At 41.6% G+C, this 25374-nt stretch overlaps 1 protein-coding gene across 1 annotated transcript in view; it reads right to left on the bottom strand.

Annotated features, from left to right (window-relative positions):
* LOC133981193 (AT-rich interactive domain-containing protein 3B-like) overlaps positions 1 to 25374 on the bottom strand; it is a 49126-nt gene that overhangs the window by 4987 nt on the left and 18765 nt on the right. The window contains exons 3-4 of the mRNA XM_062420014.1: positions 16880 to 16954; positions 16161 to 16233 (exon numbers count right to left, since the gene is read on the bottom strand). Coding sequence (XP_062275998.1) covers positions 16161 to 16233; positions 16880 to 16954 — 148 coding nt within the window. The remainder of the gene's footprint in view (positions 1 to 16160; positions 16234 to 16879; positions 16955 to 25374) is intronic.

Here is a 25374-nt window from a genome sequence, read left to right as displayed (position 1 = left end):
GATTAGCCCTGATTCATTTTCTTAAGTTAGCAACATGTCTTTAAGCCATGTGCAAAGGGCCTAAGTGAAGTGAACACATGGACCTGCATAAGATTGGAGATCAGGGAAGGTGTGGTAGCTCTGACCCGTGTGCTTAATAATAGTGGTTGTTATGCTGGTGGTAGTGAGTCAAACTTATACTGTTGTGTTAACTGAAAAACACTCTCAAAAAGGTTTTTCCTCAGCAGGGCGGCTGAAATATAAAACAAATAGAGCACATTTCTAGCAGACAGGTGCAGGACTTGTATTTGAGTAAGGTGGGAGCGAGCAAAGGCTGGTAAGCCTGTTAATGTATGTCACTATGTATGGGAGGACAGACGAGGCTTTGACACTGAACAATCATTGTTTGGCATTACGGTTTCAGATCAGATTTTTTAAGAGTTTGGAGGGAAGAGGAACTTGCTGTTGTAGTGAAGTATTCAAACATAGAGCAGCAAGTGATTGGAGACAGCCAGGATAATAAATAAAACAGAGAAAACACGGGTAGCAATTCAGGAACCAGTTTATCTGGTGCACCTGTACAATTAAATGCAATCCTTGTTCAAGTCTGTTATGTCTACCTCCATTTATGTAAAAGATGTAGACAAAATATTAGGAGATTGTATCTGAATGCTGGTGAAATTCACTAGTATAAAACTACGGATAAAAAGAAAGAAAAAAAAGAAAGAAAAATACTGCCACATAGACAGATCTGTAATGCCTCCTCTCATCCTGAGAATAACCACAGAACCACAGCACAGTGTACACGTTTAATATTGTGAAGCTTGTTAAAGCTGACGAAAATTCTGTTCTGGGAAAACAGGCATCTTATCTCCAAAACCAATTAACAGTCAGCAAAACAAGCAGGCCTTTTGCCAAGATACCAGCTTCCTTTACAGATCACTTGGATTAGCTTAGAGGAGAGGAGAAGAGCAATAAGTTAGCATTTGATGCCTGTTAAAGGCCAAGCCTGTAGTGATATTTAGTTATCCATGAATTTAAATGAGCCATTATCCTTAAAAAAGGTCTAAAATTGGTTTTTATTATTAACAGTGACTTGTAGCTATTTTGATACTGTAGCTTTATTGATACACCTTTTCAAAATCAGTTGCTAACAAGTTACCAGTATACGTAGTGGTATATAAATCTACAAATTACAACAAGTAATATAATGGTTTAAACCAGCTGTGCAATAAATCTCACATTTTAAATAATCCTGTCCTTCTGTAGATTACTAATGTATTGATCCACACTCCTATCAGACTGAAAAGAAAATGAACTCTCTCCAGTGGTTGCACAGTAAACATAATGTTGATGGCAGACCTCTGACTACGTAGCAGCATTTCCAGAACATGAGCGGATCAAAGCGGCAGGAATGCTTTGCTGCCAGTGCCTAGTCAGTTATTTAATGCAGCGTTGGACATCAATCCTGCATCAAACAATTAGTACAACTGGAGGGGTCAGAGATCAGCCAGGGGTTATTGATGTGTGAATTAAACTGCAGGTCAGCAGGAAGCCATGTTTTCATACCGGCCCCGGCCACGAACAATGAGAGCACAACAAATGAGACACAACAGCGCTGGCCCCACGGTGACAGGCCAGCTGTTAGTTAGGCTTTAATTCACACCTATGCTTTTTATTCAGCCCTTTATCACGATCTGCTGTCAAATCAAAATCTGATTTCATCTGTACACAATGAGCTGTTTTCTGCGACTTCACAACAAGAGCACAAACAGAAAAAATAAGAATACATTTTGAAAACAGTAGCACAGAGAGTGATGTGTATGTGTGTGTGTGTGTGTGTGTGTGTGTGTGTGTGTGTGTGTGTGTGTGTGTGTGTGTGTGTGTGTGTGTGTGTGTGTGTGTGTGTGTGTGGAATAGAGGAAACCAAATAGCTATCTATATATCTTAAGTGGACCAGAGCTGCTTTTGAAACCTAAAACAGCATTAATTAGTCAACATGTGACATCAACCGGGTTTCACATTTCAACATGGCCCCCGTCATATGTGAAAGCGCCGGGAAAGCACCTTTGATAATGCGGTAATTGAGCAAAAATCACATTAGCAACACTGCTCGGGCAGTTAGCCAGAGAGTTCCCTAATTTGAGAGAATCAACAAGCCGCTTGCCTTTGGTGTCCCACATCTGCTCTGTTTCTAACCCTGGAGACATTTAGCTCTAACAGGCTTAATTAGACCAGTCCGAAACATCTCTTTTGATCACAGCAGTACAACTCCTGTCTCACTGCACCTTTTTATGTACTCTATACTGTTATTATAACTGTTCCCATTTCACCCTGTTGCTTCCTTTTTTTATTTATTACAGAAGACTAGAGACAACAGGATCCACAATGATTTGAGACCATATATAGCATACTTCATAGCATCATGCCACGCCGGCCTCCAGTAGGCAACTATTGGATATTTCATCTCTCTGTAAAGCTGTGATTTGTCCACTCGGCTGCTCTGAGCCAATCTGTAATTGGCTGCAGGCTTCACCTCCCATCATCCTTTGCCCCGGACTGATTTTCCCCCAGGGACACGGCCATCAGGAGCCTAGTGATTAATGGCACCAGGGGTCAGAGGTCACTCTGGTGGGAAGTGCCGCGGCTGAGGGCCCCTGAACCACTCCCTAAGTCCTTCCTCTGACTTCCAGTGTGAACACAAGAGCCACACGGCTAGTGTTCAAACGGCTAGACTTCAAATGATAAGGAGTACTGATAGAGAGGGAGACAGAGGAGGGGAAATAACTGTAGAAGCTGAGAGACTAGGATTTAACTAGTCCTTTTAAGGTTGATACTACTAGAGAGGTTAGGTGATATTTTGTGCATATAGTCAATATAGTTGATATATTTGAATAATTTAATTTACAGCATTTACCCTTATGGGGATATAAATCTCTCTGTTGACACAAGAGAATGAAAATAAACCATGTTAATGCACACTCATTTATACAGTCAAATCTGCAATCAAGTAAAAAGCCTTCTGTCCATAATTTCAGAGGCTGGATTCATTGATCAGCTCACACACTATTCATAATAATCAACAGCACTGGTCTCATGCACTGAGAGACATTAACCAGACTGTCCCTCTGTATCAAACATTAACATTTCCCACCTCATATTACAGTCCACGCTCTCTATCTCAATGAGAGGACCAACGAAAAAAAAGGGAACAAGGTCATTTTATCTGACCTCTGACCTATTTTTAGCAGGAAACAGCTGTTCACATTAAAGGGCCTCTATAATAAATCAATTGGGTGCCCCTGACGCCAGTAGTGGTAAATTAAATATCACTGACTTCGCATGATGGGCATTTTTTAAATAATTAAGTGACAGAGTGACAGCCTTCCAGCAGACAACACATAGGAAATGAATTTTTTACTGAATGAGAATTGGCTGGTGTGAGGTTTCACTATCATCTACAGTGAGGAAAGACAGGAAGGAAAGGAGAGAAAGGAGTAAGCGACATGTCATCGCATAGTTTTTGGTTGTATTCGATTCTGATGGTTCATTTAAATATTATTCTGTTCAATCTATTGAACATTACTCTGATTAATTACATGCATGTAGATAAAAAGAGAGCAAAAGATAGAAAAACAGGCAGAAGTAGAGAAGGGAGGAGAGAAGAAAAGGAAGGAGGGAGATGAGCAGAGATGAAGAACAAAAAGGGTGAGAAAGAGAGAAAAAAAGCAAGGGAGGAAACAGTTTGTGTGACTTTTTTTTCTTTTCTGTTGCTAGGAGGGAAGGATGGAAGGATAGAGGGAAGGAAGGGGAAAAAAAGAAGGGGGGGAGGTGTGGTAGCTGCTAGCTAGCCAGCTGGAGAGAGACTGGATTACTGCTGTAAGGAAGGTGTCAGCCAACACAAACAGCCCCTGGCCTCATGGCAGTGTCTGAGTCCTTTCAAACCCCCCCCCCCCCCCCCCACACACACACACACACACAGCTCCTCCACCAAGCCCCTACCACCACAAACTACACACCAGATCATACCAAACCAAGGCTACGACTCACTCTCTGCACTTCAGACCATTTAATATGTTCAAACTTTAGCACATTTAATTAACTTAGTTGAATAACTGATAGTAAGAAACCCTGCAGAAGTTTAAAAACTGTCCACTTTCTTTAATAAAACATGTGAAAAAAGAAAAGAAAAAAAAAGATGATTTTTATTTGACGACATGAATTGCACTAATGATGAGAAAAGGATTACAATACTAAGTGGTAAACCCATTTCTTAACAAATGATAATTTGAAGGGAATACCAATCCAGAACAGCTAAAATCCTTCATTAGCGTTGGACAGAGAGACACTGACAGCAGAGACGAGTGTCTGGACTCCACATGCTGGGAGTTTACTTTATGTCGGGCAGCCCCTGGCTCTAGTTTATATGTTCGTATGTCGGGGCAGCATATTGTCAGGACCCCGCTGTATGCTGGGGCCATGTTTGTTTTATTTTTAATGCATGGCCAGGGACATAAAAGGTAAAAAAGCCTTGAGTGTATGGAATTTGCTATCTTTAGTCCAGGCAGAGCCACCACTCGCATGACGGACCAATTCATATCAAGTGTTAAGATATGTACCCTCCACATAAGGGAAGTTAAATGTAACGTTACACTATAGATACATCGCTATTCTAAGCATGAAGCTAAAGCCACAGCTGGTAGAGAGACAAGCTATAGCTTGGGCTGCATAGGTTTCATTCCACTCATGTCAATAAAGTGCAATTAATGTAAATTGACAAAGGGAAAAGAGAGAGAGAGAGAGGGGAAACAAAGGGAGAGAGGCAAGACAGGAAATAATGGATGAAATAATGAAATAATCTTCTGCCAACTGTACTGAGCTGGGATGAAAAACATGTCAGTTCACTAAGTAGAGGATCAATAAAACTTCCATGTAAATATCGTCATATATTTTGGAGCCTATACAACCATTTTGGCACGTCTCACCATATAGACATAGTTCAGATCTAGCTTGTTATTTTAGGAATTAGTTATTTATTTTAGTTATTTTATCAAATACCACTCAATCGTCCTCTCTTGTCTCTTCCTCTCACTTTTCCTTCTGTCTCAATTAAAAGAACAAATAGCCATCCTAATGGATAAGTCACTTCAAGCTATATTTACTCAGGAAACAGTGAGAGTAGCTTCTTACTAAGAATTATTACAGTGAGCAGGCGGCCATTATATATGAGGAGCTGTCTTCTGTGCACTGTCAACTGCTGCAGCCTGTGGTGTAAAACACTGCAAAAAACTGGCGAGGCTCCAAACAACAGCCAGGAGCTGTAAATCTCACTGGGTGCTGTTCACACACTGGGGAGGCTGTCAGACTGCGAATAATGACACTATTAGAAGTTCAATTACACGATTAGAAGTTTCTCAGATGCAATTTGGCAATAAATCTCTCTATTTGTCAGACAGTTACAGACAGTTTTCCAGGATGCTTAAAGTGCTGTGCTGCTTTGGCTGAGCTTCATATTCTGACAGTCATGCCGGTAAATGCATCTTTGACTTGAATATGAGAGATAGACAGAAAAAGAAGGAGAGAGTAAGAAGGAGAGAGTAAGAAAAAGAGAGAGAAACATGACTCCTTCTCCGTGCGTCATGAAGATGATTCACCTGGTGAAATAGAGGGGGTGGGGTGGGGGGATTGAAAAGGTTGGATGGCGCGAAAAGTGAGATGGCCTCTCCAACTGTAACCCAAGTCCCCTGGATCCCCAGAGACCCGGCAGATCAACTGACTAGACCCCAATCAACACTGGCTGACATGGAGCCAACAGAGAGATGGATGAATGGACAGAAAGATGGCTGATGTCTTTTATGCAATGTAGTTACTCTGGGTCACTGGTCATTTCATTTCTGGAGGAAGAGGTGTATATCAGATCAGAAAATTTGATCATCTTGACTGTGTAGTTGCATAAACTATACAATTAGTTGCATACATCAATTTCTAGTATATAAGGCTCCTTGATAGATGTCTGCTACCTACCCCTTTTCTTTCTGTTTTGGGGTTAATAAAAAGGAAACATTATGGACTCTGTCTCAGTCAGTGTCTAGTATGTGTATCTATTTATGCATCCATCCATTAGTGCTTCAGGAGGTTAAGTTGCTCCACCCAGCAGCCATATTTGATGGTAACAAATCATTATCTGGGAATGTTTGTCTTCTGTAAACAGTTAATTGGTGAAATTATGCCGGTGGCTGGTGAACCTGCAGTGTACTGGTCCAAAGGCGAGTGCTTTGACTGAGTAAATGAATGATTCACATAATAAAATCTCTACTGCATTGTACATACTAACTGTAAGGGGTTAACTGGACAATGATTGCCCTAAGAAAAGTGTTGCGTTTTTCTAATTCATGTCTGCAGCACTACTGGCTACAACAAACCACCTAAACCTGTTGCATTGCTCATGCATGAGGCATGCATTTAGCGTGTGAACATTTTACCGCCCTCATTGCACAGTTGAGGTTAAGTAGTGGAATCATTACAAATGTTGCATTCAGTTTCCTTTCCTCTTGAGCACACACATGAACTTCTAGACAATTAAGTATTGTCTTAGCACAAACATCTCTATAGAAGCTTTGCTTAAATCGTATGTTAATATAGCAAAACTGATTCAAATCTAAACTTTCTGAAATAAAGAAGTTTTCCACACTCAGTACTACAGACATTACTTGGCTACATATCTAAAAGTATTACAGTTGGATATCCAGTTCTGATATGAGGGAATGAATGAATCCCTGTTCTATCTTTCTTTTCTGTTTGAAGTGGCTTAAAAGGTCTGCGCTGAAATTATGATCAGCCTAGACTGACAATATCTTTTGGCAACACTAAATTTATGAGCAAGCTTAAGAAACAAGAACAAACAGCAGATGACAGAGAGGATTTACAGTGTATAGTTTTTGAAGGAGGAGGTAAAAATCTCTTTGTTGACATGTGCGATGGTAGTAAATACAGGTGTGATACAGGCCTGTATTGTGAGTTACAGTCAGTTAGGAAAACGGTCAATAAAGCTTGTTTTCTAACCACAAGCGTAACCACTCAAGAACAAGCATGAAAACTCAAAAATGTATACATTCAACTACATTTCCACACACACCATTAGAATTAAAAGCATTAAAGTTTGCTGTTTCATTTAGCTTTTCATATGTTGTATCAGATTGCTGAGAACATTTCTTTCTGAAATCACAATTTAAATCTCTACAGCTTGTACACAAGTATAGTACAAGACCTCTGCTCTATATTTACAAAAGTAACCCAATAGCTTGGCCTTGTAAACAGCCATCTCTGATCTTGAAATGTCAAGAATGTATATGTCACAGCAACATCACAATGGTATGTCACACGCATAATAGAGGGAGGGGCTTTGCCATCAACTGTAGATTCCTGTGATTAAGGTGCAGAAGGTAGGTCTAATTTTTTTTCCACTGAAATCACTTTAAATTCAGGTAAAGTAAATCCGAAGCAGAGTCAGATAATGAGGGAAGGGAGTCATATTTAGAAAGAAGGAAATTAACAAAAGGAAGATACTGAGTTTAAAGGGAAAAGTATGTAAAAAAGGAAAAAGTATTAAACAATGTAAGAATGAAGGAGGGAATTCAAGATAGAAACATAGGGTCAGAAATAGAAACCAGAGTATCTCTTAAATAGAACTATGGCCATCACTAGTGACACTTCCACTTGTCAGACTGGGTATTCACTGTTTAAAAATAGACTGATAAATGATGGACATAGCAACGCATGACGTCACCAACGTTGCTGCTTATGGTTGGCACCATCTTTTCTGTTTGGAGCCAGGACCTCCCATATATGCCTGGAAGCCATCCCGCTACCCCAGACCAAAGCGAACAGTAATTTATCAGTAACACTGAGTGGTGCAGATCTGTGCTAACATTAGCTAACTAACAGCCAGTATCATTATCAAGTAACCCCTCCTAAGCTTATAGAAATATTGCGACATTAGTCCACCTCAGTGCGACTATATGAGCCATGGAGAGCAGCAGGTGAGCTGTCAATCAATGCCCACATTGCAGATATCATCGCTACTCTAAGTCTTCAAATCCAGCTACTTAATAGAGGACCTGAATTTAAGAGATTGAGACACATTTTATGCAACAATTTGACACTTTCTGAATAGGAGACTATTAGACCCAGTGATTTTTGAAGCCAACGGCTAATGTCCATCAGTTGTGTTACACTTTAGGGGATTTCCACATTTGCTTTAATTTCCCACCATGGTAGTTCCCACTAAGGTATAAAGGGTAAGTAGTTGGCAATGATGTCTTAACTAGCAGGTGCAACACTGAGGAGGTTCCCTCTCCCTTCTAGCTTTATAACACAGCTAACTGCTTCAATCAATGGACACCGGGATAGACAGATAAAGCCATCAGCTGACGAGCCCCATTTGAGGCCTAGCAGCAGTAATCAATACATGAGACATCAGCTGCTATAAGCCGAAGAGAAAGAACGATATGTTGCAATGGGAGGAGATTGCGGGGGAGGCTGTGCACTCATCTTTGAAATGTTAACTCCCATCAATGCTAATTACTTTTGGCTTTTGGAATCAATGACAGAGAATCATACATTTACCTTTCAGGGATTTAGCTGATGCTATTATGCAAAGTGTCAAAGTGAGGTCAGCAGCAGAAGATGCTTTCATTCCTTAATGACAAAGTATCAAATAAATTATGTTAAATAAAGAAAGGCCTTTAATGTCAAGAAGATTTTAATATTTTTAAGCACCTACAGTTAAATGACAATGATTAAGGAGAATGATGATAAGTCAACCTTTAAGCCTAGTTATGTAAGACGAAAACTTCTTTGCTCACTCATTTATAGTAACTTATAACAGGCCGATACCTTTATCTAATCATGTATCCCCAACAACAAACCATCAGCTACGCTCCCATCATGAAAGAAGTAAAAGCATTTAGCCACTGTGTGTTTCATGTCCATTTCTTCCCTCAAATCAAGCGTCTTGTTTTCCATTAGGCCCCTTTGCACTCAGATCTCTGTTAGTGTGTGGCTTATGCAACACTGCTGCAGAGCTGCACTGGAAGTGAGCTCAGGGCTATTGTACTGGTGTAGGGCTCCTCTGGGGGCTGTAATGTATTTCATACCATCCATCACATGGGTGTGGAGGCCAGGAAACATTGCTTTAAGAGCACACACAGGACACAGATGGAGAAGCAAGACACACAGATATGCAGGGATAGCAGTAGTTTGTGTCACGGGAGAGTTTCATGTGAGAACAGCTTAACAAAGTCCCTTAATGCGGCTTAATGTGCTTTTCTTCAATTGAAAAATGTCGGGTGCCGCCTTAAAGTTTTATGTCTCAACTTAATATGCTTCAACTATGTTGAATGAAATTAAATTAATATCTAGTGTTTGTCTATCATGTCCCTACATGACTTTTAGAGAATCAACATTTTAATTACTTTTTCTTTCTTTTTTTTTTACATTTTGCATTATTAGTCTGTCACAATGTAGACACAGACAGGAAACATGAGGAGATGGCACAACATGCAAGAAACACCCTCCACACAGAATCGAACCATGGGTGCTGTGTCCACGTGTCATGTGCCCGAACAGCTCACGCTTCTTTTGATGGAACTTTTTTCCATAGCTCCTTGACGTGTCATTCACGCTCATTTCCTCATCTCCCCGTAAATGCATTGAGGTATTTGATTGCCACATTTGTTTTGCAGAGTATTTGCAAATGTATTCAACTGAAGACAAAACAAGGTGACCAGATGAACTGAACAGCCAGTGTTATTTTTACCCTGACCGATGACCTTGCTGGGAAGCATGAATCTGCTTGAGGCCGGCACTCGCCTTTCCTCTGCTCAGTTACTTATGAGCATGGTGATTAAGAATCTCCCAGCGCTGCAGCTTAGACTCAAATCCCTGTACAGTATGGTCGTAATTAAAGATGGACAGCGCAGTGGCAATCTAAGGCTGTGGAGCAGTCTGGCTAAATGACAGAGGAAATAACAGAGAGGCGATACGGGTTGGGGGTTGGGACGAGGAGACAGAGAGAGGAAGAGACACAAAGAGTAGTCTTGGTTGGATATTAAACAAACAAAAAGTCTCAAGATTTTAATCTGACTTACCCTCCATTAAAAAACAGCAGGAAAACTACTATTTCCTTTTGTTTTGAAGGGAGAGAAGAGTGGAGCAGCCACAGATATGCTCACTCCATAAATGCTGGGTTGTAATTTGCCAGCCAATGGGTGGAGTGAACTATAGGCAAAGATAATCTCAGCCCTCAGATATATCAACACAGTGACCATAAAATCTTTGATCCCAAATGCAGAGGAGGATGTGTCCAATAAGAATAGTTTTGCCTTCTTTGGCAGTCGGTCTAAGGGCAATGATTAGAAAGCAGTGGTTGGAATCAGTGTATCATTTGGGTTCCCACCCTTCCTGAAAGTAGGGCCCCCGTGCTACCAGCTCCGGTCTTTTAATATATTTGCCTGATTATCTTTCGGTCTGGTCGGCAAGTTTTAGTCGACTTCAGCCACTGACAGAGTTCTTCCAAATGGAAATGAATGAGCGCTGCCTTGTTTCTACAAGCTGGCCAGTGCCTCCCTTAACCTCCCCCTTTGTCACCCTGGCACCCCGTCTGCCCTTGTCTCCTACTGCAGTTTCCATGTCTGCCCTCTTCATCCTTCATCCTCTCTTTTCTCGCTTTTCACACATTCAGACACGCGACGGTCGCTCCCTTGTCTGCTGTCCGTCAGCGATGCCCTATCAAAAAGGTTGGCCCCCACTTATTTGGAGATCATTAATCATCCTGTGTAGGACAGGAGGCCCCCTTAATCCAGCCCCTCCTCCCCTACTAGCCTCACCAAGCAGGCCACAGCGCGGCCCTCTGCCCCTATCCCCCATGGTGTTATCAAGTTTCAGTGGTTGTAACTGTAGCACAATAAACAGAGGGGGAAGGAGAATGGGGTGGGTGCAAAGGAGGAGGAAGGGGGTGGAGACAGAAAGCAAGAAAGACAAGAGAGGACAAAATGTAATTTCCTAACTACATTTTATTGGTACATTCTATGTAAAATGTGTTTAATGGGCCTCGAAGTCTGCATCAGTCTAGAGAATTGCATCTGTAATGAGTCAGATTGTGAAAACTAGTTTAAATAAGTTGGTCACAAAATTTAAAAGAACTATTATATACTTTGTCTAATATTTGCCCCGCAGTTCAAAAGGTCGATCTCTAAAGAAAATCATTTCACCCACAATCCAACTATCTAAAACGAGCAAATGTGCTCACAATACCGAGTGTTTTTGTTGTTAAAGCAACCAGGTGCTGCCACTTTCCAGAAGTTGAGGGGTGTTAACTAAAAGGAAAATGAGGCCATTTCAAAGAGTCAGAGAATGTTCCTATTGTGGTGTGGTGTTTGTACAGAGGGCCTGCCTGTTACGAGGGCCAGTGTGAGGCTGACCAGGGGAGCAATATAATGCATACATGGATCCCCCAGAGCCCATTCATGGTGTAATTGGTGTGGACAGAGCTCTAGGTCTCAGGGTTACAGTTAGGGAACTTCTTCTAATGTCCTACTGGGAGGCCACTCTTCCCGCTCCACAAATGCTGAAAAATATATTCAGCTTAACACAGACGCTACAATTCTTGTCTTTCTGAAAAAATGTGAAAGAAAAGCTACCTGAATTTGATTTTAATGTAAAATATGTTTTTAGAGCTGAGTGATCTGCAAGTGGTCTGCCTGTAGTAAATTACAAATGTCAGTTTGTTTCTTCATTTCAAGCTTTCAAGAGTAAAAATGACAATTATTGACATGCTCCTATTTGATTGTAGCCCAAAGTGGCCCCTGAAAACATTACCAGCAGCCTCAGTAAATCTTTACAGGAACAAACAGCAGGTTTTATAATGTAGCTGCAGCTAAATGAGACATCTTCATTATAATCATTATCATCTCCTCTTCCTTCCCTCCAGATCCTTCCTCTAATTCTATACATCTTTCTTTAGCCTAATTAAGACCACTACGACTTAATGGCACAGACAAGCCCGGCTTACCACTTTATTACTATTAACAGACCTAAATCTACTATAAAGGGATTTTCCCCTAAAATAACTCTAAAGCAGCGATAGCACACCATGTGGTCCCTCTTAAGCTGAATCTACACTTCACACAACTGTCACACTGCGATGGATCTAGCCTTTGCTGACCGCAACGTGTGGGGTTTTCCTGGCTGGAGTAGAAGGGGCTAAAACACTTGTCTTTACTCCCCCCCTCCCCCCTCGTCCACCCCTTCATCACCCCCACCCTTCCCGACTGGTGAATTCACTGAACAGGAGCCTCTCGCTCTCTCTGTGTCTGTCCATCACAGCCTGTGGCCATTAATCATCTCAAGTGGACAGCGCTGACAGGCAGTTGGCTGCATCACTCTTTTATTTTCTCCCTCTCTCTCTCTTTTTTCCCCCTTCATAGCGCACCCGTAGCTCCCGCAGCAGCCTCGCTCGCTGGCCCTGTCCCAAATGAGAAAGTGGCCCGGGTGTCGCACCAAAACAAACAATCGCCCATCTGCTTAATCGAAACCTCTGAGGTGGTTAATGGCGTCGAGCCGCCGTCAAAGCTTTTGTGTTTGCTCCCAGTGGGGGGAAGAGCACAAACCTGTAATGGATATGATAGACAGCGATGAAGGCTAATATCCTCCACCCACATACACTCTTCCAACATGAGCAGCCGTGGTGCATTTACATCACATTTACATGTCAGGCCATTAGCTGATGTTTCTATCAGGAGCCAATGACAAGACGTTTTCTGGTATAACAGGACTGAGATTCTTCTCTAACATCACAAACAACAAATAGTATGCAGGTCAACGTTTATAGGGGCCCAGCCATAGACTTAACAAATTCTACTGTGTCTTTATAGTGATCTCTGTAATAGTGGAGTAATCATTCCAAAGAGAACCAAGTAGTAAAGTTAGAGAGGGTTTGTATGCGTGTCGTCTGCCATTTCTGTGATGCAGAGCCCATCAATGGGCCCCTTTACGCAAAGACAGGAGTTAGGACAGCTGCTAAAATTCCTCAACACCACACACACACACACACACACACACACACACACACACACACACACACACACACACACACACACACACACACACACACACACACACACACACACACACACACACACACACACACACACACACACACACACACACACACACACACACACACACACACACACACACACACACACACACACACACACACAGGCAGGAAATGGGAATCCCTCGTAAGTTTTCCTTCCGCTGTTGCTTCCCTCTCAAGGCCCGGAGGCCCCACGACGAGGTGGGAAAAGCACTTCACCATTTGTCTCTCCGCATCCTGAGATTCCACTGGATTTCACTTCACCTCACAATCTGCCTCACCAAACAGGGCGTTTTTTGTGTTTAAAAAAAAAAAACATTCTGCATCTAAGGTCGGTCAAAAGAGGCTGACATTTCCCCTCTCACATGACCAGCTTTTAGAAAACCGCACATAATAACGCTATGAATTAAAACAGCATCTTAAGTGCTCTTTCATTAAAAAAAAAAAAGAAAAAAAAAAAAAAAAAGGAGTGCAATAATCTTGAACCCGCATCTCTGAAGTGGAAATGGAAAGAGGAGCAAACGCATAATAATTAGGGGGTGCCATCAACAAGAGCTTTGTAAGGCTCGCTCCTCATCACATACAGTCTCTGCACTAACGACAAAAAGGGAATCTAGCCAAGCAATTTGCTCCCTGTGATTAAGACTCCAGTTTGAGAGACAGCAGAGGTCAGCCAAGTGCCTCTTGTCTTAAGGGAGGGGTGAATAACTCACTTTAGAGCAGCTGAAATTATACACTACCATCCTGTACAATGGTTGCATCACGTCTCTCTAATGTCAATAGCAACATCCCTGTCGTATCCTGCATGCTTATTTGAAGCAACCATTTCTGTTTATTTCTCACCTTTCCAGTTAGTGGTGCCTGTTTTTTTTCTTTAATAAAAAACATTCAAATAAAAATGATAAAGAATAAAAGCTACGACTATTTCTTACCATTTTTTCCCCCATTCGCCTCACACTTGTCTATTATAGATGAGCAGGTAGATGAGACACGGTAATATTTGTTACAACTGTTGTCGGCCAATGACCCTTGCCCTGGTCACCTGTACTGACGGCGAGAATTTGATCCGTGCGAGCTGATTCCAGCTGCACTCACTGTAATACACACGGAGCGAGCTTGAGAAAATGTAAATGACAAGAGTTCTAATTTTCATATTAAGTTTCTTGTCATCTGCTCATCGTTTTATTTGCTTTAATGAGAGATGAGATTTTCCAATTAAGGTATAATAATATATTTTATTCTACATTTGTGTGAATTAAAAACACAACAATGGCAAAATAATAAAAGACAGGCCTGCTTATAAGACTCTCTTCAAAATCAACCTATTTTTTTTCCTTGAATAAAAGCAAATTAAATAATGTGATATGGTGGACTGCAATCAGCCAGTTATCTGCTGTCAGGAGGCATTTTAGTCAACTTGATGGATTTCTCCGTCTGACCAGCGTGAGTAAAGGGTCAGCAACCAACCACTCCTGGCGTCTGCCACTGGACAGAGATGCTAACAGGGCCCTGACAGATCCTGTCCCTCCCTCCCTCCCTCTGACTCAGCTTAATTCATCACCTTCCAAACAAGACCTCCGGGTGCTAAGACCAGACCAGACGCTCAGAAGCTGCTGCTCTCGTGAGCTCGGCAGCGTATGCGCGTGGGCAGACACGCACACGCGCGCGAACCTCGATGCACATGGCCCCATTTCTACAAATGTACGCGCCATCCTCATCCGTCACAGTGTGACAAAACAAACGATGCATCATGTACACAGTCGCGTACATATGGTATCACTCATCACAGCCTGTGACAAAACATAATGAAGGTATGAACCACACACACTCACACTAACCGTCGTAACCAATCACAGCCTGCCAAAACATCATGTGAAATATGCAGCACTGTAATAACATTGTGATTCACCTTGGGAGGTATTGCTCGAGCCGTGTCATTTGCTTGGCAACAGATTTGTCTGATAAATGCATAAGTACATTAGCTGCCCTGGTCGGAGGGGTTTCATAGGCTGTATCAAAGCTGCATGCGGTCAGCTGAGCCTCCCCCGGCTGTTGGCCAACTAAATAAGTAAGGCCACTGCCAGATCCTCTTGGCTCTGATAAGGCAGAACCACAGGATAAGTCAAGGCACAGCTCACCTGCTGACCCCATAAGGCCTTTACTCTGGGGAGGGGAATTAGTGCTGGATTTCTTAGCCAATGAGAGATACAGCATGCTTTTTATGTTGATCAGTGACATAAGCATGCTTAACGACCATGGAACAAGCTGATACATTTTGAAGCCACAGAAGAAAGAACTGTTATTTTTGTTGCTTTATCCTTTCCCGGCTTACATGTCTTTTTAACACCATATGACTAAATAAACTACATGTGCTGCAGGCCCAACACCATTCAGCCTATAGTGAAATTCCAAACGCTTCGAAAAAAATAGAAACCCATCCTCACACCGAGACAGGAAATGACTCTTAAGAAATGGAAGTCCTGTGGCATTTTCTTTTTTCCACATCGGCAAAGTGCAGGAAATGAACTCCAACTATTGTCACACCTATGGGAACTTTCACAGACTTACACTGCAATTTATAACACAGAGGTGTTTCTATTGGATTCAAAATACCCCACATGCCATGATAGTTAACAACGGTAGGGTTGTAGTTTTGAATATAAAATATACATTGAGTTGTCTAGAAGGACCTACAGCCTGAAAGCATTACTGTAACTGAGGTATCTCTTAACATAGATACACATTTCCACAAGACTCCAAAAGACATGAGTTCTTCAGGAAACCACTAGTTAAAACCCAACTGTAGAAAAAAACACCCTTACAGACTGGGAGGTTCCATTTGAATCTTATCTAAACACCAACTGACCTCCAATTTTTAAAGTCTGTGCTAAGCCTGCTGAATCTGATACATGTAAAATAAAGTCTATGGTGGTGCTATTATGATAGCACTAGAGAAGGTGGCACAAACATCGTGAGGAAGCAGTTGCTGCCTAATATACAGCAGATTTATGGTGAGCATATTTACCTCTTTTCTGCATGAAAGTGAAGAGGTCATCCAAAAACTCCTTCCTTTTGGGGTCATTGTCCAACTCGTACAACTGAAGGAGAAAACACGAGATGTCAGTTGACCACCAGGTGAATTGGGCTGCATGTGGGTGTTTGGCCCTTTAGGCATGTTAAATAGTCACAGGAAGAACTGTCTGCTTGTTCAGCATAGTGAACTGCGCTTCTCTTTTCTTTTGTTTTGATCTGTCATTTCTTTCCTTCTTCCTACACCAGGCTGACAATGACAAACTTTACTGTGCCAGGTGAAACATTTTTATCAGAAATATTTTCAGTGTGTCCTGTTTAATCAGATTCATCTCTTGCAATGTTTTTTTGCAGTAAAAATACAAGCTACTGACTTATTATTTCCTCTTGCGCAGGCACAGAATGTACATGAATTTCAATGGCCAGCTGTTCATTGGGTGTCGTCTTTGTGAAGTGCAACTTTTAACAGAAGAGGTAAGGCAACATCAGTCAGTCTTGGTCAGTGCTAGGTCTTTGAAGCTGGTTTGGGATTTTGCAGCCCTTGGAAAATGTACTTACGGCTCCACATGTTGAAACAGCTTTAAAAAGGTTTATGTATTTACAATCATACTGAATTAATGTTATGTTATAATTGGTGCAAAAGTTTCTTTTTGGTTGTTAAATTACTAAACCTAATGAGAGCTAATGGGTGATCACAATCTCTAAAATGCTCACCTTAGCAAAGTCTCTGGAAGCCTCTCCTCTTCCTCTGCTACTGTCTGCTTCATCCGCCCAGCCTGCACTCCCATTCTGCAATAGATGACAAAAGGACACAGATAAGCTCAGTAAACTAAAACAAAGTGGTTATTAACATATACACAGAGGATCCAGACTGTAGTAGTAGAAATACTGTAAGCAGTAGTAATATGATTGTTTCTTTAAAGATTTTTTTGAGGCGTTTTGCCTTTATTTAATAGAGACAGTAAAGATATAGACAAGACACATGGGTAGAGAGACAGAAGAGCATGTCATAAAACAAATTTCCTCGGCTGAAATCAAATCGGTGATGCTGCTCACTTCCAACACTAGTGTAGTTACAAGTTGTTTCCTTTTATGAAAATGTGTTAATTTGGGTTCTTTTTTTACCAACAAACACTCCATTAAGGTGAAGTTTGACTACAGGTCAGAAAGTTCATGACAGGATAAAGAAAATGGTTAAGCTCCTTGCTAGTTACCAGCATTCTGCAACGCAAACACATGAAAACTAATATATACTCAAACTCAAAGAATGCATTTTTCCAGAGGTTGGAGGAGTAACCTCTGGAGTTATTGTGCCCCTGAGCTCCTGTGTCCCCTCCCCCTTCATCCTCAAACATCTCCATTTGACCTAAACCATCTGCATCTGGGCCTGCCCTGCCCCCACCCATGTCTTCCGACCCAGCTGGATACAAGGGCCCCCCATCCTTCAATCTTAACGCAGCTGTGACGGGTGGCCAAGTTCATGGAGTGTAGCTGGCTATCAGGAGGGGCCAGGGGAGGGTGGGCTGGTCAGTAGCCCGCATGCACACGCACATGCACACGCGCACACACACACACACACACACCAGATCATGGCTGTGTGTATGTTTGTGAGTGCAGGGGGGGGGCGGGCAGCAATGGCCCCACAAGACGGGAAGGAAGGAAAATAGGGGCAGAAAGGGGTGCACGGTATGTGCCGACCAGGAATGTCTCCTAAAGACAAAACCTATAAAAGCATCAGGAATCAAAACAAGATCCGTTTGGAGGGGGACGTTAATAGCTCCAGCTCAGGGTCTAGTTTCAACCGGGAGCCCATTGGTCAGTGGCAATTACAGGACCTGAAACGAGAGCCAGGAGGGCAAAGGTTGTCAAGGCCCCTGAGAGCAAGTCATTTTCACCCTCTCACTCTCTGTACGTGTAACGCTTGTCAACATTCATGCTCCCTAAACAAATACTCATCAGCCATTAACTTGCAAACACACTAAATGTTGCAGCATAGTGTTGTTTATTATAACATATCGGCTATTTAGAACAGACAACACCCTCGCTTACACATTAAAAATGTAATGTTTCAAAATACCAAATCTGTATGTGTGGAAATTAACTTTCGCAACACTAAAAAATGGAAAAGGTGTTTACTTATAGTCTCAAACTAACAGGAAGTTTAGTTCCAAAATACATTTTTAATATAAAAACAAGTATTTGAAGTTCATTGTTCAAAATGAGCCAACATAAATACTAATAAAACCGTGAGTTTTTCTTTTCAAATCATTATTTTATCTTTATCATTATATTATTCATATCAGCTGACATTTTGTGTTGAAAATGAGTCTACAGACACAGCAGTGCTTATCAAAATGACAGTTCACTCTGCTGTCAACATTATCTACAGTATGTGACAGAGATTACAGCAAGATCATCATGTGAAGGTAAATATATAATAAATTTGAAGGACGTATAGACCTTTGCACACAGTTTGACCACTTCTGTTAACCTTTAACCATTATAAATGATTATAACTGAAGGTAATTCAGACTGCAGCCATGTATAATCTCACATGCTTACCCTTGCATGAAAAACTAGAAATACAGTCCAGACTCACAATAAATGTTAAAGGAATTTAATAAAAATGTTTACACTAAGTGTTTTGGGTTTTTTTGGCGAAATGGATGTTATCACTATATTGATATGAATGATTCCAGTTAATAATTTCCAGTGAGAAACACGCTGTCTTCACTTATGGCGCTTTTCCACTATACAGTTCTAGTACTACTAGGCTCGACTCGACTTGGTACCAGGAACGACCTTTTCCATTACTATAGAACCTACTTAACGTCGTTTTATACGCGACACAAACACATAAACAATGGAGGACATGGAGGCAGTGGTGTTACTTTTTGTCACACAAAGCAAGAAAATTGAGCCGAATGGCTGTAACGCTGTTGCCGGTATTTAAAAATGCTGCGTTTGATTCTTGTGTGGGACGTCTCGCTCATGACTCTTACAGTAACGACTCACTGACCAATCAGTGGCCGGCAGTCTGTTGATGTCACATTTAGTATCGGCTCGGCTCGCTCGGAACCTCACCAGAGCAGGTACTAAAAACCGTTGAGCCGAGTAGTGCTAGAACTGTATAGTGAAAAAGCCCCATTAGAAACTATTTTTACTGAACTGACAGAAAGCTTCTTCACAGCTCAATGTCAGCAAATCCAATGAGCTTGTGGTGGACTAACAGAAAAACAGGAGGCCCCCTGTCCTGCCTCCTACTACAGTGACCATAATGTGATTTGGGCTGCTGTTCTATGAACAAAGTTCCCAACACCTGCCTTCAATCAGCTCATTACCTCATTAGTATTTTAGCCCAGACTCTTCATTCATTGCAAGATTGTTTTCTCAGCTACAGTGTTAATAAAACCTCCCTGGTCAAGTGGATTATGACAACTATTCTGTTTGCTGTTGTCTAGCTTGTTATTCATTGTCTTTCTGCTTGCCTCAGCTTTGTTGTTCTGATTCTGCTGCATTTCTGTTAGTGTCTAAGTTCACTGAGAGATACAACGTCACATGCTTGGCCAATAAAGCTGATTCTGATAGAACAACACAGTAGAAGTAGAAGATGTAGTAGAAGATGCTTCAGATGTGGATGTTGCTGCAAAGAAGCTACAAATTCTAAAACGTGGATGCTTCACAAACATCTTCAACCCAGCAGCAGAGAAGATCTCTACAATCAGCACGGTCTGAATGTGGGCACCGAGATTCAGTATCTGACCAAATGTGAAATATGGTCACAATCTGCCCCTCTGTTCCTGAGTTATGGCGTTCAATAACAGCAAGAAAAGTGTTTTTGCAGAACATTATGATTTTCTGGATATAAAATGTCATTATAGTTTTATCCTATTACACATTTGTGGGAAACATTGTTATGACTAACGTATGAATTCTTGAGTTATGGACAAAAATGTGTTTTGTTGAGGTCACAGTAATCTTGACCTTTGTCATCCTAGACTCCAGTTGGACATTTGTGCCAAAGCTGAAGAAATTCTCTCAAAGCGTTCCTGAGATATCGTGTTCATGAGAATGGGATGGACAGACAGACATACAGACAGCGGCTGTGGCTCAGGAGGTAGAGCGGGTCGTCCACTAATCAGAAGATCAGCGCTTTGGTTCCTAGCTCCTCCAGTCCACATGTCGGAGTTTCCTTGGGCGAGATCCTGAACCCAAAATTGGTTTTGAAGGCTGTGTCATTGGTGTGTGAGTGTGTGAATGTGACTTGTAGTGAAAAAGCTCTTTGAGTTGAACACTAGAAAATCACTATACAAATGCAGTGAATTTACTATTTACATACAGGCAACCAGGAAACATTATGCCTCTGGTCATGGCTGTTGCCGGAGCAGAGGCATAAAAATTGCATTGAGCACCTTTTATACACATGTGCAATGTTTCCTATTCAACTGCCTAGAGGTGGACACTGTAATCTTACAGGCAACAACCCAACAAAAAGCCATAAAGCTACATAGGAAACACCATTATTGTGCTAGTTAGTGAGTTATGGTGCTCCTTTAAAGCACCAGTAATATAAATTCAAAATAGTTGCCGCTGGAACCGCCATTCACACTGTTTCAATCAGTGATTACAGAGGTGAGAAAATAAACAGGTTCTGAACAGCTCTTTTTCAGTCTTTACACAAATATATAACCACACACCAACAAAAATGTGTTGAATATCAATGCCAGTCTTTAATAATAAACAAATAAACTTTTGTGTGTATTATCATTATTATTATTATCATTCCAAACATTATTCATTGAGAATATTTTCAACAGTATAACCTGAATTGCTTCATCTACTGTGTGTGGACAGAGTACACGGATAGTTACAGTAAGTGCTAACTGTGTTTAGTGATATGTCATTTAACAAATGCTCTTATCCAAAGTAAAAACACGGAGGCTTCAAAAACAATTAACAGCTCCCAGCTCACAGTATCAGATGTAACTAGAAAACAGCCCACAGTAGCTGCCGGGTTACTGGCCTTGGATTTGTTAGGGGAACACAATTGTGTTTACACACATGCACAACACACCACTTACACACACAAACACACACATACAACCATGCCTCCCTGAGGGACACTCTGTGTCATGGGAGCACAGGGGTCAAGGTGGTCCTAGCATGAACCGAGAACAAAAGGTCTATGACACAACATGATTGTCCAGTCAGTGTCAGGCTGGAGCTTCTCCACTCTCTCCCCTGCTTCTAACACAATTTCTGAGGTGCCTCTGATAAACAAGGTTTGGTAAAAAAAAAAAAATTTAAAAAAATAAAGAAACAAAACCCCAACAAAAAGAAAAGAACAAACTGCATCATTCCCCTGACCTCGTCATTTTACATCATTTTTAATGGTGCGGTCAATACAGTTAATGGAGGGCAAAGTAATTAGAGAAATAACTTGTGTTTGTGTTCAAATGTGTTTTACTTAGAGGTAGGAGATATGGACAAAAGTAATACTGTGATTAAATTCAGTTCATTTAACTGTGCAACTAACAGATATTGTTCCTGCAAGAAGGTCAAATATCCATGTTTTTTTCTTTTTCTTCTTTTTTTTTTTAAAGCAGATTTAGGCCTACTAAAAAATAAAACAAATAAACCTCACAAAGTTAAATGTTACATCTCTGTTGGTTCCTCTGAATCAATTTTTTTCTTGATTGTTTGACAGGAGCATCACTTTAACTGAAATAACTGTCAGTTTGTGTAGCATTCAGAGGGCAAGCTGAGGCTGTGTGTCTGCTATGATGAAAAGCACTGATGATAGTAAAAATAAAACCTAACTACTTTGGGATTAGACTTTTTAAACAGGGTCATTTATATGAGTTACATCAACAGGAACCATGTCTGCCTCTCTAGCTGCTTCAAAAAAAGAACAGTAATTGAAACATGGAAGCCTTTAACCGTGAATAGACATGTTGGCTCTTGAATTGCGACTTTGGTCAGCTGAGGAATGTTAACACTATGTTGCTTTTTTGTCAAGTTGGAGTGGATACTGATGTTTTTAGGACCACTCCTTATGATCATTCACCTCAGCCCCCTCATCACATCCAGTGCTCCACCCTGAAATGACTTGTTCAGAAAAAGAAATTCCCACACCCTGTTATGTTCATGACACACATACAAGGCTCGACTTGCCTTGATAGACTGCATCGATGTTTCAAATGAAATACTGTGTGTATGTGTATGCATCTTGTGAGTGAGATACCAGTTTTATTTTTATTTAAGTCAGTCCTAAAGCCAAACATCTGAGAGTATATGTGCTAACGACAATATCAACGACAATAAACATGTATGTGTGTCGACAATAAACATGTATAGTCTCTGTGTGTGTGTGTGTGTGTTGGGTGTGGGATGAACAGAAGCCCTCATATGTTTTAAGCAGCCCATGTTTCCTTTCTGCCCCTCTTATGCTGTTAGCAGGTTTACTGGCCAGCCTGTGGGTGGCCTAATCACATTATGGCCATACGTGACTGATTGGAGCAGCGCCAAATCAGGGATAAGAATAAGGTAGTTGAGATGAGAACTGAGCTGGAGCTGGCAACTGCTGTGTGTGTGTGTGTGTGTGTGTGTGTGTGTGTGTGTGTGTGTGTGTGGGGGGGGGGGGGGTCCACATATTAATGTAACCCTGTGCCTAAAAAAGTGTTTTATATGGAAAGGGACCAGGTGGTATCATGTACTATCCTGTATAGTTGTATAAATGGGTCACTCTCCACTGTTTTTCTACTGCTGACAACATTACACTAACTATTATTGTCATTTTTGACATGGGGAAGATTTGGTTTTTATCTCTCTGTGGGTCACTTTCCTGACCTGCTCAATTTTCGACTGCACTGGTTGTGAAATCTGTGCATTTGGACTGCACGCTTATGTCACATTATTGTCCTACATTACAGTGGACAGCCTACTGTCTCGCAACAAGTTGACATTCTTTACATATCCCACCATCTGAATCACACAAAAAACCTTGCAACAACACTCCTGCTTGAATGTCGATGCATAGCTTGGGGGTAATTCTACACAGCCATTATAGAAAGATGTCTGGAGTACAGCCACCATTTTAAGTGAGGCCAGGCATGCCGGAACAAAAAGGGTTAATGGCTGCTGCTTGGGGAGTGGGGGATGGATGGCATTGATTGCTCAGGATGTTGACAGCACTTCTCCAATTTGATAGTGGAGCTGTTATTAGATGAAGAGGCTTGTCCTTAATAGAAGCCTCATGTGATTTTGCCTTCACTCTTCCAGTAGGAGGGTTGACTGGGCTCGGATGGCTGCTATTGGGTGAAGGAAATATTCATGATGTTAGATTCAGTTTGGGAATTTTTTCTAAATAATAAAAGCAGAGGGAAAAGTGGATACAGTACATTTCCACATACTGTAGAGACAGCACTGAACCTATGTGAAGTAGGTCATTCTCATACTATAGATAACAGGCTGATGACACAAGTGACATGCTGGCCACAGTGGGCCAGAGAGCAGTTGTTATTTTGCAGCCTGTCGGTGTGATCCTGGGGACTAAACAAGGCCTAATGAAGAGAGGCACGTGTGTCTGCCAGATCAGAGTTCCTGTTAGCCCTGAGCCAAAAAACCCCTGTCCCCCTGTCTTCCCACTCTGAGCTACTGTCATGACTGTGAACCCCCACAATACACGGCTACAACACTGCAGACCAAATCCCTAGGGCCACAGTCATTGAACAGGAGGCCAAAATCAATAGCCCTGGATGTGCAAACACAGGGAAGTCCCCAGCCCCCCCTCCGGACACAATCTCGCAGCGCACGTCAATACTCATCATCCTCAGTCATCTACCGCCACGCCAGGGAAACTGAGATGAGGGCAGGATCGCAGCTTCCAGTGTGACCTAACCCCTTTGCCTACAATAAAAACACCCTAACTTATACCCGGTTCAGACCCGTGCAGTGATGAGGGTCATTCTGTGGGTCTAGTTGTACGGCCACCTTTCAAATAAAAACACCAAGGATGAGATATCCAATGTGTTTATAAAGACGAGAAGATGGGAGAAGCTTGTGATGTCAAGTGGCTACATATCTACTGTTGCGTTTAGCTTTCCCACCTTCTTCTTCTACAGCTGACCTCCCGTGGCTTGTTGTAGATGGTAACTCCAACATGGACACCAGAACACTGCACTGAGGTTTATAATACTCACAAACTGGATTTTACAACTCTGGAAAAGTTATTGTGGTGGCAACTATTTTATCTTTCGTCGCAGCGATCGCAAGGTATTTGTGTTACAAAATAATCCACCAGGTCAACGCAGTATCTTGCCGGATCACGTTGCATTGTAGTGAAAAAGCTGAGTCAGGTTCAACTTTTTGCCAGATGATACAGCGCTGTTTTACCAGAGCCTGTGCTGTGTTAACATTGAAATGAATGAGAGGAATGCATTTTTTTTACCCATTCAAAGCTAATGTCAGTCTGAATGCCACCTAACACAGAGAAGGTTTCCACAGGGAACCCTCATCAAGTTACAGTTAACCACAAAAAAAAAAAAAAGGTGTAAGTAGCCACGCCTCTCCTCTTCAAAAACAAATTACATGCACACATCCCTATAGCGAGGCGCGGCAGTAAATCAAGGGCAACGAAATGACACACTGGTGCACTGAGTGAAAGCTCTGCCAGAACGGGCGCAGCAGCAGAAAGGGTGACTTTAGTGAGATTCGCCAACATTCCTGTACACCGGTAACAGGACCTCACAATAACAAGAGAGCCCCCTCTCATCCCACAGGTACTCTTAACATCTCATTCCCGAGCTAATCTTTTTTAGCCAAATTGTTGCCTGTCAAAATAGTTCAGCAGAGGAAATCTTTTAAACAGACACGGCGGCAGTAATTTAATCAAGGCCTCCGACAGAAATCTGGATCATAGCCAACAATAGTGATAAATGGAGGACAGAAGAGATTGCTTAGAAGTTTAACTACTGCTTATGTTGTACAATTGAATGAAAAAGCTATTACGACTCAAAGTGCTGGTTGCTCTAATTCTAAGCTGTTATGAAAATGTGAGCTAAGACACATAAAGATAAAATACAATTCTTTGTACAGGAATTTGTGAAGAGAAGTCGATGTGTTATTCAAGCTGATTTCATATGCAATAAGCCTGATTCTTCATTTACTGGGGAACAAGAAACCCTGATGCCTTCAGTTTTAAGTCCATC

This window comes from Scomber scombrus, chromosome 1 (genome assembly GCF_963691925.1).
Source record: "Scomber scombrus chromosome 1, fScoSco1.1, whole genome shotgun sequence".
Lineage (NCBI taxonomy): Eukaryota > Metazoa > Chordata > Actinopteri > Scombriformes > Scombridae > Scomber > Scomber scombrus.
The sequence above is the reverse complement of the archived record's forward strand: the minus strand, read 5'-3'. Positions and strand labels throughout refer to the sequence as shown.